At 43.4% G+C, this 14581-nt stretch overlaps 1 protein-coding gene across 1 annotated transcript in view; it reads left to right on the top strand.

Moving 5' to 3' along the window:
* The window catches only part of ABCB10 (ATP binding cassette subfamily B member 10), a 43177-nt gene that overhangs the window by 10494 nt on the left and 18102 nt on the right, over positions 1 to 14581 (top strand). Inside the window, exons 3-6 of the mRNA XM_003940794.4 lie at positions 846 to 1048; positions 6497 to 6631; positions 9094 to 9240; positions 10257 to 10392. Of these exons, the coding sequence (XP_003940843.2) occupies positions 846 to 1048; positions 6497 to 6631; positions 9094 to 9240; positions 10257 to 10392 (621 nt within the window). The remainder of the gene's footprint in view (positions 1 to 845; positions 1049 to 6496; positions 6632 to 9093; positions 9241 to 10256; positions 10393 to 14581) is intronic.

Raw genomic sequence — 14581 nt, 5'->3', positions numbered from 1 at the left:
ACTATGATCACGCCGCTGCATTCAAGCCTCAGTGTTAGAGCAATACCCAGTCACCAAAAAAAAGAAGTAAAAATTTTAAAAGCCTCTGAGACGGGTCGGGTGCGGTGGCTCAAGCCTGTAATCCCAGCACTTTGGGAGGCCCAGGTGGGTGGATCACGAGGTCAAGAGATCGAGACCATCCTGGTCAATATGGTAAAACCCCGTCTCTACTAAAAATACAAAAAATTAGCTGGGCATGGTGGCACATGCCTGTAATCCCAGCTACTCTGGAGGCTGAGGCAGGAGAATTGCCTGAACCCAGGAGGCGGAGGTTGCAGTGAGCTGAGATTGCGCCATTGCACTCCATCCTGGGTAACAGGAGTGAAACTCCGTCTCAAAAAAAAAAAGCCTCTGAGACATGTTATATTTATTTATTTATTTATTTATTTTTTATTTTTTATTTCATTTATTTTTTTTTTGAGACGGAGTTTCGCTCTTGTTACCCAGGCTGGAGTGCAATGGCGCAATCTCGGCTCACCGCAACCTCCGCCTCCTGGGTTCAGGCAATTCTCCTGCCTCAGCCTCCTATGTTATAGTTATTTTATCCCTGTATCCTCTCATTACTACCCACAGTCGGTAGTTAATAAGAGAAAAGTAGCATTCATTAGTAGTGCATGACAGTTGTTGTGCCAGGTTTGGGAAAGTCTCTTTCCACCCATGGGATACAGTGCAACAGACATGCTCAGAGGCTGCTTTGCTCAGAAGGGTTACAACTCCAGGCCAAGCTGCTGCACAGTAGGTGGTTGCCCCATAATGGTAATGGATGTCTTTACTCCAGGTGAGACTGTTTGTGTTTGCTTTTGCAGGTCAGCACATTGTGAATAGGCTGAGAACTTCATTATTCTCCTCCATTCTGAGGCAGGAGGTTGCTTTCTTTGACAAGACCCGCACAGGAGAATTGATTAACCGCCTCTCATCAGACACTGCACTCCTCGGGCGGTCAGTGACTGAAAACCTCTCAGATGGGCTCAGGGCTGGGGCCCAGGCTTCTGTAGGCGTCAGTATGATGGTATGTTGGCCTGGTTCCCCTTGGTACCTTCCTGCCAGGGCCTGGCTTGCACCAGACCTCTCAATTGTGAGATGAGCTCAAAGTGATCAGTTTGCATCATTCTGTAAGTGCCTAGAGCCAAAAGTGCTGTTGTAGAGGCTGCTGGGACGTGGGCATTGCCTCCACATGCATGGCCTCTTATACCTTCATTTCTACAGGATGAATGATTATCTGGAAAATGGATTCTTGTGTTACTGTTGGGTATTCTGAGATGTGTGAACCTGGGGTATTAAGGCAGAAAAGAGCATCAGGTAGAAGGAGCACTGGGTACTCCTTCTGTGGAGTGTACCAATCAGTGGGTAGTACCAATCTATGGACTAAATTCCATTCCTTGGTATGTATAACTCGACCTGTGTTCTTTTAAGGAGAGTGCTTTTCACTCCCAGAGCCTTTTTTCCTTCCCTTAACTGGGTGGCTTGTGCCTGTCCTGTCTGCTTGCCTTTCTTCTTCAGCAAGTGTTTCTATTTAGCCCAGTGCTGCAGGTCAGTAGAGAAACAATGCAAGCCACGTATGTTATTTTAATGTTTTGGTAGCCACATTTGAAAAAGCAAAAAGAGCCGGGCGCGGTGGCTCAAGCCTGTAATCCCAGCACTTTGGGAGGCCGAGGCGGGTGGATCACGAGGTCGAGAGATCGAGACCATCCTGGTCAACATGGTGAAACCCCGTCTCTACTAAAAATACAAAAAATTAGCTGGGCATGGTGGCACGTGCCTGTAATCCCAGCTACTCGGGAGGCTGAGGCAGGAGAATTGCCTGAACCCAGGAGGCGGAGGTTGCGGTGAGCCGAGATTGCGCCATTGCACTCCAGCCTGGGTAACAAGAGCAAAACTCCGTCTCAAAAAAAAAAAAAAAAAAAAATTAAAAAAATGAAATTAGTATCATTGGCTTTTTTCTTTTTCTTTTTCTTTTTTTTTTTTTTGAGACGGAGTTTCGCTCTTGTTACCCAGGCTGGAGTGCAATGGCGCAATCTCGGCTCACCGCAACCTCCGCCTCCTGGGTTCAGGCAATTCTCCTGCCTCAGCCTCCCGAGTAGCTGGGATTACAGGCACGTGCCACCATGCCCAGCTAATTTTTTGTATTTTTAGTAGAGACGGGGTTTCACCATGTTGACCAGGATGGTCTCGATCTCTCGACCTCGTGATCCACCCGCCTCGGCCTCCCAAAGTGCTGGGATTACAGGCTTGAGCCACCGCGCCCGGCCAATGGTCTCAATCTCTTGACCTCGTGATCCACCCGCCTCGGCCTCCCAAAGTGCTGGGATTACAGGCGTGAGCCACCGCGCCCGGCCTTGCAAATATATTTTTGTAGAGGCAGGGTCTCTCTGTGTTTCCCAAGTTGGTCTCAAACTCTTGGCCTCAAGTGATCCTCCTGCCTCGGTCTCCCAAAGTACTGGGATTACAGGCTTGAGCCACTGTACCTGGCTGAGAGCAATTTTAATCATGTTTTATTTAAGCCAATATAAACAAAATATTGTAATCTCAACATGTAATTAATATAAAAATTATTAATAAGATATTTTACATTATTTCTTTCATGTTATAGTTGACCCTTGAACAATGCAGGGGTTGGGACACTGAACCCCACACAGTCAAAAATCAAAGTATAACTTTTGACCCCCCAAAAACTTAACTACCACTAGCTTACTGTTGACCAGAAGCTTTACTGATAGCATAAACAATCAATTACCATGTATTTGGTGTGTTATATATATTATATACTATGATCTTATAATAAAGCAAGCTAGAGAAAAGAAAATGTTATTAAGAAAATCATAAGGAAGAGAAAATATATTTGTTATTTATTACATGGAAGTGGATCATGATAAAAGTCATTATCCTCATTGTCTTCACATTGAGTAGGCTGAGAGGAGAAAGAAAGTTTGTTTTTACTGTCTCAGTGGCAGCAGAGATGGAAGAAAATATATGTATAAGTTGACCCATGCAGTTCAAACCTATGTTGTTCAAAGGTCAACTGAATTTCCAAATCTGATCTGTATTCTCTACTTATGAAGCATCTTAATTCAGATGTTAAATTTTCATTGAAAGTACTTAATCTGGATTTAGGTTTTATAAAATGTACAACTGAAAAAGTAGTTTGACACACTCAAGTTTTCCAGACATAATAGTTTGACAATAACTGGATGGAGTTTAGGCTTTTAAATTTAAATTAATTAACCCTAAATGCAATTTTTAAAAGTATCTCAGTCATACCTGGCACATTTTAAGTTTCCAGTAGCCGTGTGAGGCTATCGTTTTGGTCAGTGCAGTTCTAGACCTATGGAATAAGAACTGTAAATAATCCTTTCTCACAAATGGAAAGCTTGGATTTTGTCCTCTGTGTCCCACGAAGCATTCAGTTCAGAGAGGAAGGGTGTGTTGCCTATTTGATCAGACTTATAGAATGAAAAACAGATTTGAAATCTCATGATTTCCAGCTAAGACAGAAGCAAACCTCTAGAAGAGGACCCTTCCTGAACTAACATGCTGTTTTTCAAATATGAATAGTTTTGGGGATCAGGAAGAATTCAAGCTGGGAAAAATCACTTGGGGTACCTCTTTTTTTTATTTTTTTAAGAGATGGGGTTTCACCATGTTGGCCAGGCTGGTCTTGAACTTCTGACCTCGTGATCCACCCACATTGGCCTCCCAAAGTGCTGGGATTACAGGCATGCGCTACTGCACCCAGCCTGGGGTACCTCTTTCTGTTACAAGGAAAGGGAATTCAGTGTAGGTCAGATGAGCAATTCAAAAGGTTTGTTTGGGCTGCTGTAATACCACAGACTAGGTGGCTGGAACAACATAAATGTATTTCTCATGGTTCTGAAGGATGGAAGTCCGGGATCAAGGTGCTAGCAAAATCGTTTCATTCTGAGGCCTCTTTTCTTGGGTTGTAGGCAGTTGCCATCTGGCTGTGTGCTCACATAGTGGAGAGAGGGTGCTCTAAGAGTGTCTCTTCTTATAAGGACACTAATCCTCTTGGATCGTGGGCCCACACTTACCTCATTTAGCCTTAGTTACTTTCTTAGCGGCCCCATCTCCAAATACAACCATGCTGGGGGTTAGGGCTTCAACATGTGAATTTCAGGGTGAAACATTCCGTCTATAACAGCGCCTCAGGAAGTGGCTTCACGTAGGATCTCATCTTTGGCTCTAGAGAGTCAGAAATGTGACTTTGTTTCTTCTACACAAACTTATGGACCTGACTTAGGAGAAGTCCAATTACGAGAACCTCATACTGTGTATACCATGCTGCCAATTTATTAATTTACGTAGTGGGCCTTCCTTCCTACCATTAAGATGTGTTTCTGCCATTACAATTTTTTTTTCAGTTTTGTTTGTTTTGTTTGTTTTTTGTTTTTTGAGAGAGGGTCTCAATCTGTTGCCCAGGCTGTAGTACAGTTGGTATGATCTTGGCTCACTACGGCCTCCATCTCTCGGGCTCGAGTGATCATCCCACCTCAGCCTCCTGAGTAGCTGGAACTACAGGTGTGCATCATCATTCTGGCTAATTTTTGTATTGTTTGTAGAGGCAGTGTCTCACCGTGTTGCCCAGCCCACTGGTTTTGAACTCCTGGGCTCATGTGATCCACCTGCCTCGGCCTCCCAAAGTGCTAGGATTACAGGCATGAGCCACCATGCCCAGCCCATTTCTGCTATTCCAAACACTTCATTATGGTGCCAGGACCCTGTATTAGTCATCAGAAGGTTATTCATTAAGTATGGAACCAGAGTGAAGGGATGGGGGTGGTTCTGGGACAGTTCTGGGAGAATCCTGATGGACTGTGCCTGCCCTACACAGAGTATACCTGTTCAGTTGGTTCTTTTGAGATCAGTTGTGTTCAGGCCCCAGAAGTGTTAGACTTGCCTGTTGGTCTTGTGTCCTAATGGTGACCATCAGAGATAAGATTATGCCCCCCTCCAGGCTCACCCCAGGTGTCCTGATGGACTTGTCTTCCCAGGGTGGAACATTCCTATACACATCTGCTTGCTCCTCTGTGAAGGTGCCAAGCTCCTTTCTGCCTCAGGGCCTTTATCCATTGGCTCTTACCTCTTGATGGTGAGATCTTCCAAGATCATGTTACATCTGAAGTGATACTTTCTCTCTCTTTTACTTGTTTATTATCTAAGTCCGACCTCTTCTTTCTTGCATGAAAACTCTCTGAGGGTTGGTTAACTCCCAGGTGCCTGGAATAGTGCTTGCGCTCAGTAACAACTTGTTGAATGAGTGAATGAATGAATGATTGGTTGATCCATTCACTACCTTATGTTTAAGTTTGCAGCTTCTCCTCAGCATCATTTAGGAGAGCCTTGTACTGATTATACTATTTTCTGTGCGAAAGAGATATGGTAGATTTTAGTAATTTGTTGAAGAGATGCTAGTACCATTGAAAATACAATCACCAAATCACAAGGTTGACAGGAAAACCCTCTGTTACTTACTTCTAAAAGTTAGGCTCTGCTTTCAGCAGTTCAGTTGCTAGAAGCTCCTCAATATATTGAGCCCAGATGCCTCTTGCTGACTTCAGTCCACTGAGCCATGAAAGCAGCTCTTCTTTTACTGTTAGCTGTGTCCCCCAAGTCCTCTGTTGACTGTTTGTCATACGATGTCAGATTTTTTGTGTGGGTTTTTTTTTTTTTTTTTTTTTTTTTTGAGATGGAACATCACTCTGTTGTCCAGGCTGGAGTGCAGTGGCTTGATCTTGGCTCATTGCAACCTCCGCCTCCCACGTTCAAGCGATTCTGCTGCCTCAGCCTCCCGAGTAGCTGGGATTACAGGCATGCGCCACCACGCCTGGCTAATTTTGTATTTTTGGTAGAGATGGCGTTTCTCCATGTCAGTCAGGCTGGTCTCCAACTCCTGACCTCAGGTAGTCCGCCTGCCTCAGCCTCCCAAGGTACTGAGATTACAGGCGAGAGCTACCACGCCCAGCCCAATGGGGGACTTTTTGGTGACTTCACCATCTTGGTCATTGCAGTGGGACCTGTTGCTCTGGTTGTTCAGTGCCTGCAGGTGGTTCAGACTTGAATACACAACTGCTGATGTTGTCTGGCAGTGTGGAGCAGAATGGGCCTCTGCCACAGTCCCATCCTGTCTCTTCCCACTCTGTTGTTGAACAACATGATGTGTTCTACTACTGGCCTGAAGATTCTTTCTTTAGCAACTGCTTGTCACATTTCTTCTATGTGTCATGCTGAATGTTTATGGGGTTTTGTGAAGAATGAAGATGTCTGCAAAATTCCACCAAAACAGGATGTAATAACTTGGGACAGTACCTTCAAGCCTGCTATTAATTTAAACACATTCACACAAAGACACACTCACACACATACTCCTCTACTGTAGGTAATAAGAATGTCTTGCCACCTGTCTAACAAACACCTCTCATTTTTTTTTTTTTTTTTTTGACAGTTTTTTGTCTCACCTAATCTGGCCACCTTTGTTTTGAGCTTGGTGCCTCCAGTGTCAATCATTGCTGTAATTTATGGACGATATCTACGGAAACTGACCAAAGTCACCCAGGATTCCCTGGCACAAGCCACTCAGGTAAAGGCCCCTTCCCGTCCGTGTGGTCTCCAGCAGAGTGGGGTTACAATCAGGGTCCTAGAGGGCAGATCCTAAGGGATGTGCGTAAGTTTTTCAATAAAGTGCCTTCCTTTCCTTTCATTAGGAATTACCCCAAGATCCCAGAAACTTAAACTACTCTGTTTTCTAGACTAGATTTCTATCTGTATCTCAAAAGTAGATCCAACTGGACTAAACATTTTATGGAGTCCTCACTTCTTTTTTTTTTTTTTTTTTTTTGAGACGGAGTTTCGCTCTTGTTACCCAGGCTGGAGTGCAATGGCGTGATCTCGGCTCACCGCAACCTCCGCCTCCCGGGTTCAGGCAATTCTCCTGCCTCAGCCTCCTGAGTAGCTGGGATTACAGGCACGCGCCACCATGCCCAGCTAATTTTCTGTATTTTTAGTAGAGACGGGGTTTCACCATGTTGACCAGGATGGTCTCGATCTCTTGACCTTGTGATCCACCCGCCTCGGCCTCCCAAAGTGCTGGGATTACAGGCTTGAGCCACCGCGCCCGGCCTTGGAGTCTTCACTTCTTACTATCACTATTTCTTTTCTTTTCTTTTTTTTATCAGACAGGGTACATGAAGAAACTTTTTTTTCATGCACTCTAGAAGAGTCCTCACTTCTTTTTTTTTTTTTTTTTTTTTTTTGAGACGGAGTTTCGCTCTTGTTACCCAGGCTGGAGTGCAATGGCACGATCTCGGCTCACCACAACCTCCGCCTCCTAGGCTCAGGCAATTCTCCTGCCTCAGCCTCCTAAGTAGCTGGGATTACAGGCATGCACCACCACGCCCAGCTAGTTTTTTGTATTTTTAGTAGAGACGGGGTTTCACCATGTTGACCAAGATGGTCTCGATCTCTTGACCTCGTGATCCACCCGCCTCGGCCTCCCAAAGTGCTGGGATTACAGGCTTGAGCCACCGCGCCCGGCGAGTCCTCACTTCTTACTATCACTCTTTCTTTTCTCTTTTTCTTTTTCAGACGGGGTACATGAAAAACGTTTTTTTTTTCATGCACTCTAGGCTGGACTGCAATGGTCCAATCATATCTCAATGAAGCTTTTACCTCCCAGGCTCAAGTGATCCTCCCACCTCAGCCTCCTCAGTAGCTGTTATTATAGGCACATGCCACCATGCTCCACTAATTTTTAAAATTTTTTGTAGAGACAGGGTCTTACTGTGTTCCCCAGGCTGGTTTCAAATTCCTGGGTTCAAGTGATCCTCCCACCTCAATCAGAGTGCTGGGATTATAGACGTGAACCACCACAGCCACCCGCTATCACTATTTGTTATAGGATGTAACAACTAATTATGTTTTGTAAATAGTTACTGGATAACACTATGTTTTATTAATGTAATCTAGCTTTTCAGTGCTGTGCAACATTATCCTTTCAAAAATTAAAAATGGCCGGGTGCGGTGGCTCACACCTGTAACCCCAGCACTTTGGGAGGCCAAGGTGGGTGGATCACCTGAGGTCAGGAGTTTGAGACCAGCCTAGCCAACATGGTGAAACCCCGTTTCTACTAAAATACAAAAATTAGCCAGGCATGGTGGTGTGTGCCTGTAATCCCAGCTACTTGGGAGGCTGAAGCAGGAGAATTGCTTGAACCTGTGAGGCATAGGTTGTAGTGAGGCATAGGTTGTAGTTGATGTCATGCCATTGCGCTCCAGCCTGGGCAACAAGAGCAAAACTCTTCCAAAAAAAAATTTTTTTAATAACCGTTATACTTTCATGTTACAAAAACCATGCATGTTTATTGTTGAAAAATTTGAAAATATAAACAGAGAAAACAAAAACAGGCATAATCCTGTCTTTTAAAATTAACATTATTAGAATTTTGAAGTCTATCTTTTTCTCTGCATAAGAATGTATTTCTGGCTGGGCGAGGTGGCTCACGTCTGTAATCCTGCACTTTGGGAGGCTGAGGTGGGTGGATCACCTAAGTCAGGTGTTCACGACCAGCCTGGCCAACATGATGAAACCCTGTTTCTACTAAAAATATAGAAAATTAGCTGGACATGGTGGCACGTGCCTGTAATCACAGCTACTCAGGAAGCTGAGGCAGGAGAATTGCTTGAACCTGGGATGCAGAGGTTGTAGTGAGTTGAGATCCTGCCACTGCACTCCAGCCTGGGCAACAAGAGCAAAGCTCCATCTCAAAAAAAAAAAAAAAAAAAAAAATTGTATCTCTGCATCTACACACTCTCCTATTTTTCTGTCTACATATATGCTATATTTAGGTATAGGTTTTTTTTCCCCCCCAAAACTAGGATTTTTTTGTATACTCTGCTTTGTCACTCTTTTTTGACTTAGTTATGTATCAGGAGTGGCTTTCCATTGATAGTGTCTTAAAAATGAGAACTACATTTTCGGTTTGCTTTTAGAAGCTCTTGAAATAGGACCCTTCTCCTCCTGAAATGTATTTATTATTCTCCCAGATAGCTGAGGAACGTATTGGAAATGTAAGAACTGTTCGAGCTTTTGGGAAAGAAATGACTGAAATAGAGAAATATGCCAGCAAAGTGGACTATGTGATGCAGTTAGCAAGGAAAGAGGCATTCGCTCGGGCTGGCTTCTTTGGAGCAGTAAGTAGATCATTTTGGAAAAAGTGAAAGTGGCAGATGTTAGAAATGTGAGAGTTTTATTCTGTGGTGCTCAGCATAAGTAGAAAATAATTTTAATTTTTAAAATATTAGTCTTTAATTTCAAGGCTGAGAATGACTTTCTTTAAAATATTTTTGTGAGAAAGGAAGAAACAAGTAAATGTCCTTAGAGAAAAGTCAGTGCATGTTGCGATTGGGCATTAATTATCTGTGCAGTGTAGGCCAACGGCATTAGCTTTGCCTGGGCGCTGGTCAGCCTTGCTGAGACTTAGTTCCACCTCAGATCTGCTGGGCAGGAAATTCTGGAGCTGGGGCCACTGATCTGTTTAGCAGGCTTTCTGGGTAATTTTGATGCCAGCAATGTCTGAGGATTAACTGAAATCTCCTCAGTGTGTTTCAAGAAAGAAGTATAAAAAATCAATCACAGTGCATTCAAGTAGGCCATGAAATAGAAAATCACCATGAGGGCAAATTCAAGATATGTGTAAACTGAAAAAAACTTCAGAGGTGATTCCATCATTGCCATGATTAACAGTTAAGGAACAGCAGCTCAGAGAGGGCTGCCCCTGTACCTAAGGTGACCACACATGTAACCAAGGTAAAAACAGGCCACAGGTACAGGACTCCAGCTCCTCAGGCTGGTATCCTTACCCAGAACATCTCATTAAATTATATAAACCTATGTAGTAGATATTTGTTTCCTCTAGTTAGGGAAGAAAGCTTTAATATTAGTGTTATCCTTTGAAAACAGTAGATTGAATGAAATAGGGATCTGATAGGAGACTTAGCTTAGAGGTTTTCATGGTGATGAGATTGTTTTCTTCAATATTGCAATATTACAAAACCATTTTAAATTTGAAACTCAGGTGAAGTTAATATTTTGGAAAAATCTTGCTGTGACAATTAAATGCAAAAGGGACATTACATGCTGTGTTCATGTTTTTTGCATTCTGGGTCTTTGGTTCCCACCTGACTTCTGTGTTTGTTTCATTCGACAGACTGGGCTCTCTGGAAACCTGATTGTGCTTTCTGTCCTGTACAAAGGAGGGCTGCTGATGGGCAGTGCCCACATGACAGTGGGTGAACTCTCTTCCTTCCTAATGTATGCTTTCTGGGTTGGAGTAAGCATTGGAGGTAAATAATTTAAATAGGCTTGGGGCATCATAAATTAAAAATCAAAGCATCATTTCTGAAATAGAAACAGAACTTTCACATTACTTCAATTAACTTTTACTGAAAAAAGTATTTCTTAAAATGTTATTATTCCAACTGAGTTTTTTTTGTTTTTTGTTTTTTGAGATGGAGTCTGTCTCTGTCACCCAGGCTAGAGTACAGTGGTGTAATCTTGGCTCACTGCAACCTCCATTTCCCGGGTTCAAGTGATTCTCCCGTCTTAGCCTCCTGAGTAGTTGGGATTGCGGGCGCACATCACCATGCCTGGCTAATTTTTGTATTTTTAGTAGAGACGAGGTTTCACCATATTGGTCAGGCTGGTCTTGAACTCCTGACTTTGTGATCCACCCAACTGGGCTTTTAAAGAATTAAAATGAGTGTGACCCTCCCACACAAGGGAGCAAGCAGCTCCCTGGATGGGAAGTTTGGGGATCTGTGCAGGCCTCTTGCAGCTCAGCATCACTCTGGAGTGGTATTTCCCACCCTGCGTGTTCTGACCCTTTGTTCACTTGCTCACAGGTGCAGGCAGGAGGAGGGCTGTGCTGAGCAAGTGTGGACACAGAAATCCGTAGTCCTGTGTTAGTGATGGTTTTGCGATGGCGAATTAGTAGAGGATAAAATTCCTTTTGTGCAAAATCAACCATATTCCAAACTAATGAGCAATCAAAACAATATTTATAAATTATTAAACTATGTTTTTATTATTTATAAATAATTTATAAATAATTTATAAATTATCAAAATCAAGAATTGCTTGATTTTATCAAAGATCTCTTAGAGTTTAGCTTTTATTTTTCCTTTCCAGATGAAGTAAAGCAGGAATGCATCCCCAGTCAACTTGGTGCAAATGATTACCTGCTTTTTGTTTTCCTTCTTGTCTTTGAAAACCAAGATGGAAAGATCAGGTGAATAGCTTGAGGTCTGATTAATGGAACATCATCAAGTATCCTTTGGTGTTGCCTCAACCGGAGAGTTTTATTTTCAGGGGTTTGTGTCTAATTGTTGAAGGTAGGGCATTTCCTTAGACATCTGCAGGCAAGTGAGGATTTTTTTTCTGGAATGAGATTTGCAGAGACACCTTAAGAAAAGCATTTTAGTTCTGCTGGCTGGTCTTGAATACAAACCTGATTAAGATGTTTTGGGGTGCTGGATGGTTTGGGAAGTGAGAAGGTGGTCCAATTCAGGAGACCCACAGACAGACAGTATGTAGGTCTTTCCTGTTCATTTCCTGGATTGAGCCCACTGGGCTGGAAGTTTCACCCCCTATTGTGGTCCTGTTCTCTTAGGTCTTCTGTCTTCTTAGGTCTTCTCGCCTCCTTCTAGTGGACTGCCTACTCCACTTCCCCTCCCTCTGGTCTTTCTGTTCACATTCCAGGTTTCCTCCCTGGCCTCCCCTCATCTTAGTGTTTTTTGCCACATTCGACATGATCTTTTTCAGCCCCTCCTCTTCCCTCCTCTACCCTACTTGGCATGATAGAAGTTATTTCTGTTTGTGGTTGTTCTATTGCCCTCTCTGTTCACAAGAGACAAGTTCACAACTGTGCCTTGCACAGAATGGGTTGGAAAACACAGTTCTAATCCATCAGTGTAGTCAGGTACTACCACTGGTTATTGGAGGTATGGCTAAGGCTTCATCTGCATGCAGATTGGGTAACTTGGTTTTCTTAACCACAGGCTAGCCCACAACTCTGGTCAGCTGTCTTGTTCAGGATCTGCCATCTGGTGTGAGGAGAGATAAGAAAAAGTAAGGGGGCCAGATGTGGTGGCTCACGCCTGTAATCCCAGCACTTTGGGAGGCTGAGGCGGGCGGGTCACAAGATCAAGAGATCAAGACCATCCTGGCCAACATGGTGAAACCCCATCTCTACTAAAAATACAAAAAAATTAGCTGGGCGTGATGGCGCGTGCCTGTAGTCCCAGCTACCCGGGAGGCTGAGGCAGGAGAATTGCTTGAACCCAAGAGGTGGAGGTTGCAGTGAACTAAGGTCACGCCACTGCACTCCAGCCTGGCGCCTGGTGACGGAGTGAGACTCTGTCTCAAAAAAAAAAAAAAAGTATGGGTATGTTAGTGTACCCCTGTTGCCACCGGTTTCCTCCACATTTATAACTTAGGTGCCTAAGGTGATAGGAGTTTAATCCAAAAACCTGAATAAGCAGGTGAGAATTCTACCACTGAACCACCAGTGCCCAACAACTTGAATAGGATTTTAAGTGCTGTTCTTAAAGTAATCTTACACTTTTATAGAATCACTGTCCAAAGTGATTCTATAATAAATCTACAAAGCAAGAAATCCTATTTTATTAATTGAATAAATAAGAATTTTTATTTTGGTTTCTGCTTAGAAAGGCATATTGGGGGGAAAATCCCCAATGATTCTAAGCACATTCTCTTCTAAGAAGAGGTCAGAAGAACTGTATGAAGAAAAGCAAAACCTAACCATTTTCAAGTTTACAATTCAGTGGTATTTAGTACATTCACAATGCTGTGCAAACACTACCTCCATCTAGCTCCCCTACAGTTTCATCACCCGAAAAGAAAACCAATACTCATTAAGCAGTCTATCTGCATTACTTCTTCCTGCCAGCTCCTGGCAACCACAGTTTGCTTTCTGTCTCTATGTATTTACCTATTGTAGATATTTCATGTAAGAGGAAACATGCAATAAATGTCCTTTTGTGTCTGGCTTCTTACACTTGGCATAATATTTTCAAAGTTCGTCTACATTGTAGCATGTATCAGTACTTCATTCCTTTTTTTTTTTCTTTTTTTTTTCCCCAAGACAAGGGCTTGCTCTGTCACCCAGGCTGGAGTGCAGTGGCACAGGCTTGACCTCCTGGGCTCAAGCAATCCTCTCACCTCAGCCCCCTAAGTAGCTAGGACTTACAGGCATGTGCCCACCATGCCTGGCTAATTTTTCTATTTTTTGTAGAGACAGAGTTTTGCCATGTTGCCCAGGCTGGTCTTGAACTTATGGACTCAAGGAATCTGCCTTCCTCTGCCTCCCAGAGTGTTGGGATGGCAGGCCTGAGCCACTGCAACTTGGCTAGTATGTCGTTCCTTTTTATGGTTGAATAATATTCCGTTATAGAGAGAGATTGCATTTTGTTTATCCAGGGCCATTTTGCTTTTGTTCTTCAAAGTCAAAGCTCTTTACTATGTTAAACTACTTTTCACTTTCACTTTACTTCTTTTTAGTTTTGTTTTGTTTTAGAAAAAAGGGTCTCACTTTGTCTCCAGTCAGAAGTACAGTGGCATAATCCTAGCTCACTGCAGCCTTGACCTCCTGGGCTGAAATGATTCTTCCACCTGGGCCTCCTTAGTAGCTAGGACTACAGGCATGAGCTGCCATACTCAGCTAATTATTTTTATTTTTGTAGAGACAGGGCCTTGCTATACTGTGTTGCTCACGCTGGTCTCAAACTCATGGACTCAAGTGATCCTCCTGCCTCAGCCTCCCAAAGTTCTGGGATTATAGTTGTGTGCCACCATGTCCAGCCTTACTTTTTTCTTCTTTCTTTCTTCCCTCCCTTCCTTTTTCTTTAAAAAAATTAATACCATTTTCAAAGTAGTTTTAGGTTCATAGCAAAATTGTGTTGAGATAGGGGTGTATACCTCTACCCGCATACACGCATAGCCTCCCTCACTATCAACATCCTCTGCAGAGTGGTACATTTGATACAGTTACTGAACCTACAGCGGGTCACAGTGGTTTATGCCTTTAATCCCAGCTCTTTGAGAGGCTGAGGTGGGCAGATCACTTAAGTCCAGGAGTTCGAGGCTAGCCTGGTCAACATGGCAAAACCCTGTCTCTAGTAAAAGTACAAAAATTAGCTGGGTATGGTGGCACACACCTGTAATCCCAAACTACTCAGGAGGCTGAGGCAGGAGAATTGCTTGAACCCAGGAAGCAGAGGTTCCAGTGAGCTCAGATCACACCACTGCACTCCAGCCTGAGTGACAGAGTGAGACTCTGTCTCAAAAAAAAAAAGAACCTACATTGACACAGCACTACATCCAAAGTCAAAAGTATACGTGAGGGTTCACTCTTGGTGTATATTCTATGCGTTTGGACAAATGCATAATGACATGTATCCAACATTACTGTATCATACAGAGTAGTTTCACTGCCCTGAAGATCCTCCGAGCTCT

Source organism: Saimiri boliviensis, chromosome 14 (genome assembly GCF_048565385.1).
Source record: "Saimiri boliviensis isolate mSaiBol1 chromosome 14, mSaiBol1.pri, whole genome shotgun sequence".
Classification (NCBI taxonomy): Eukaryota; Metazoa; Chordata; class Mammalia; order Primates; family Cebidae; genus Saimiri; species Saimiri boliviensis.
Note: the sequence above shows the minus strand (reverse complement) of the source record. Positions and strands in the feature narration are given on the sequence as shown.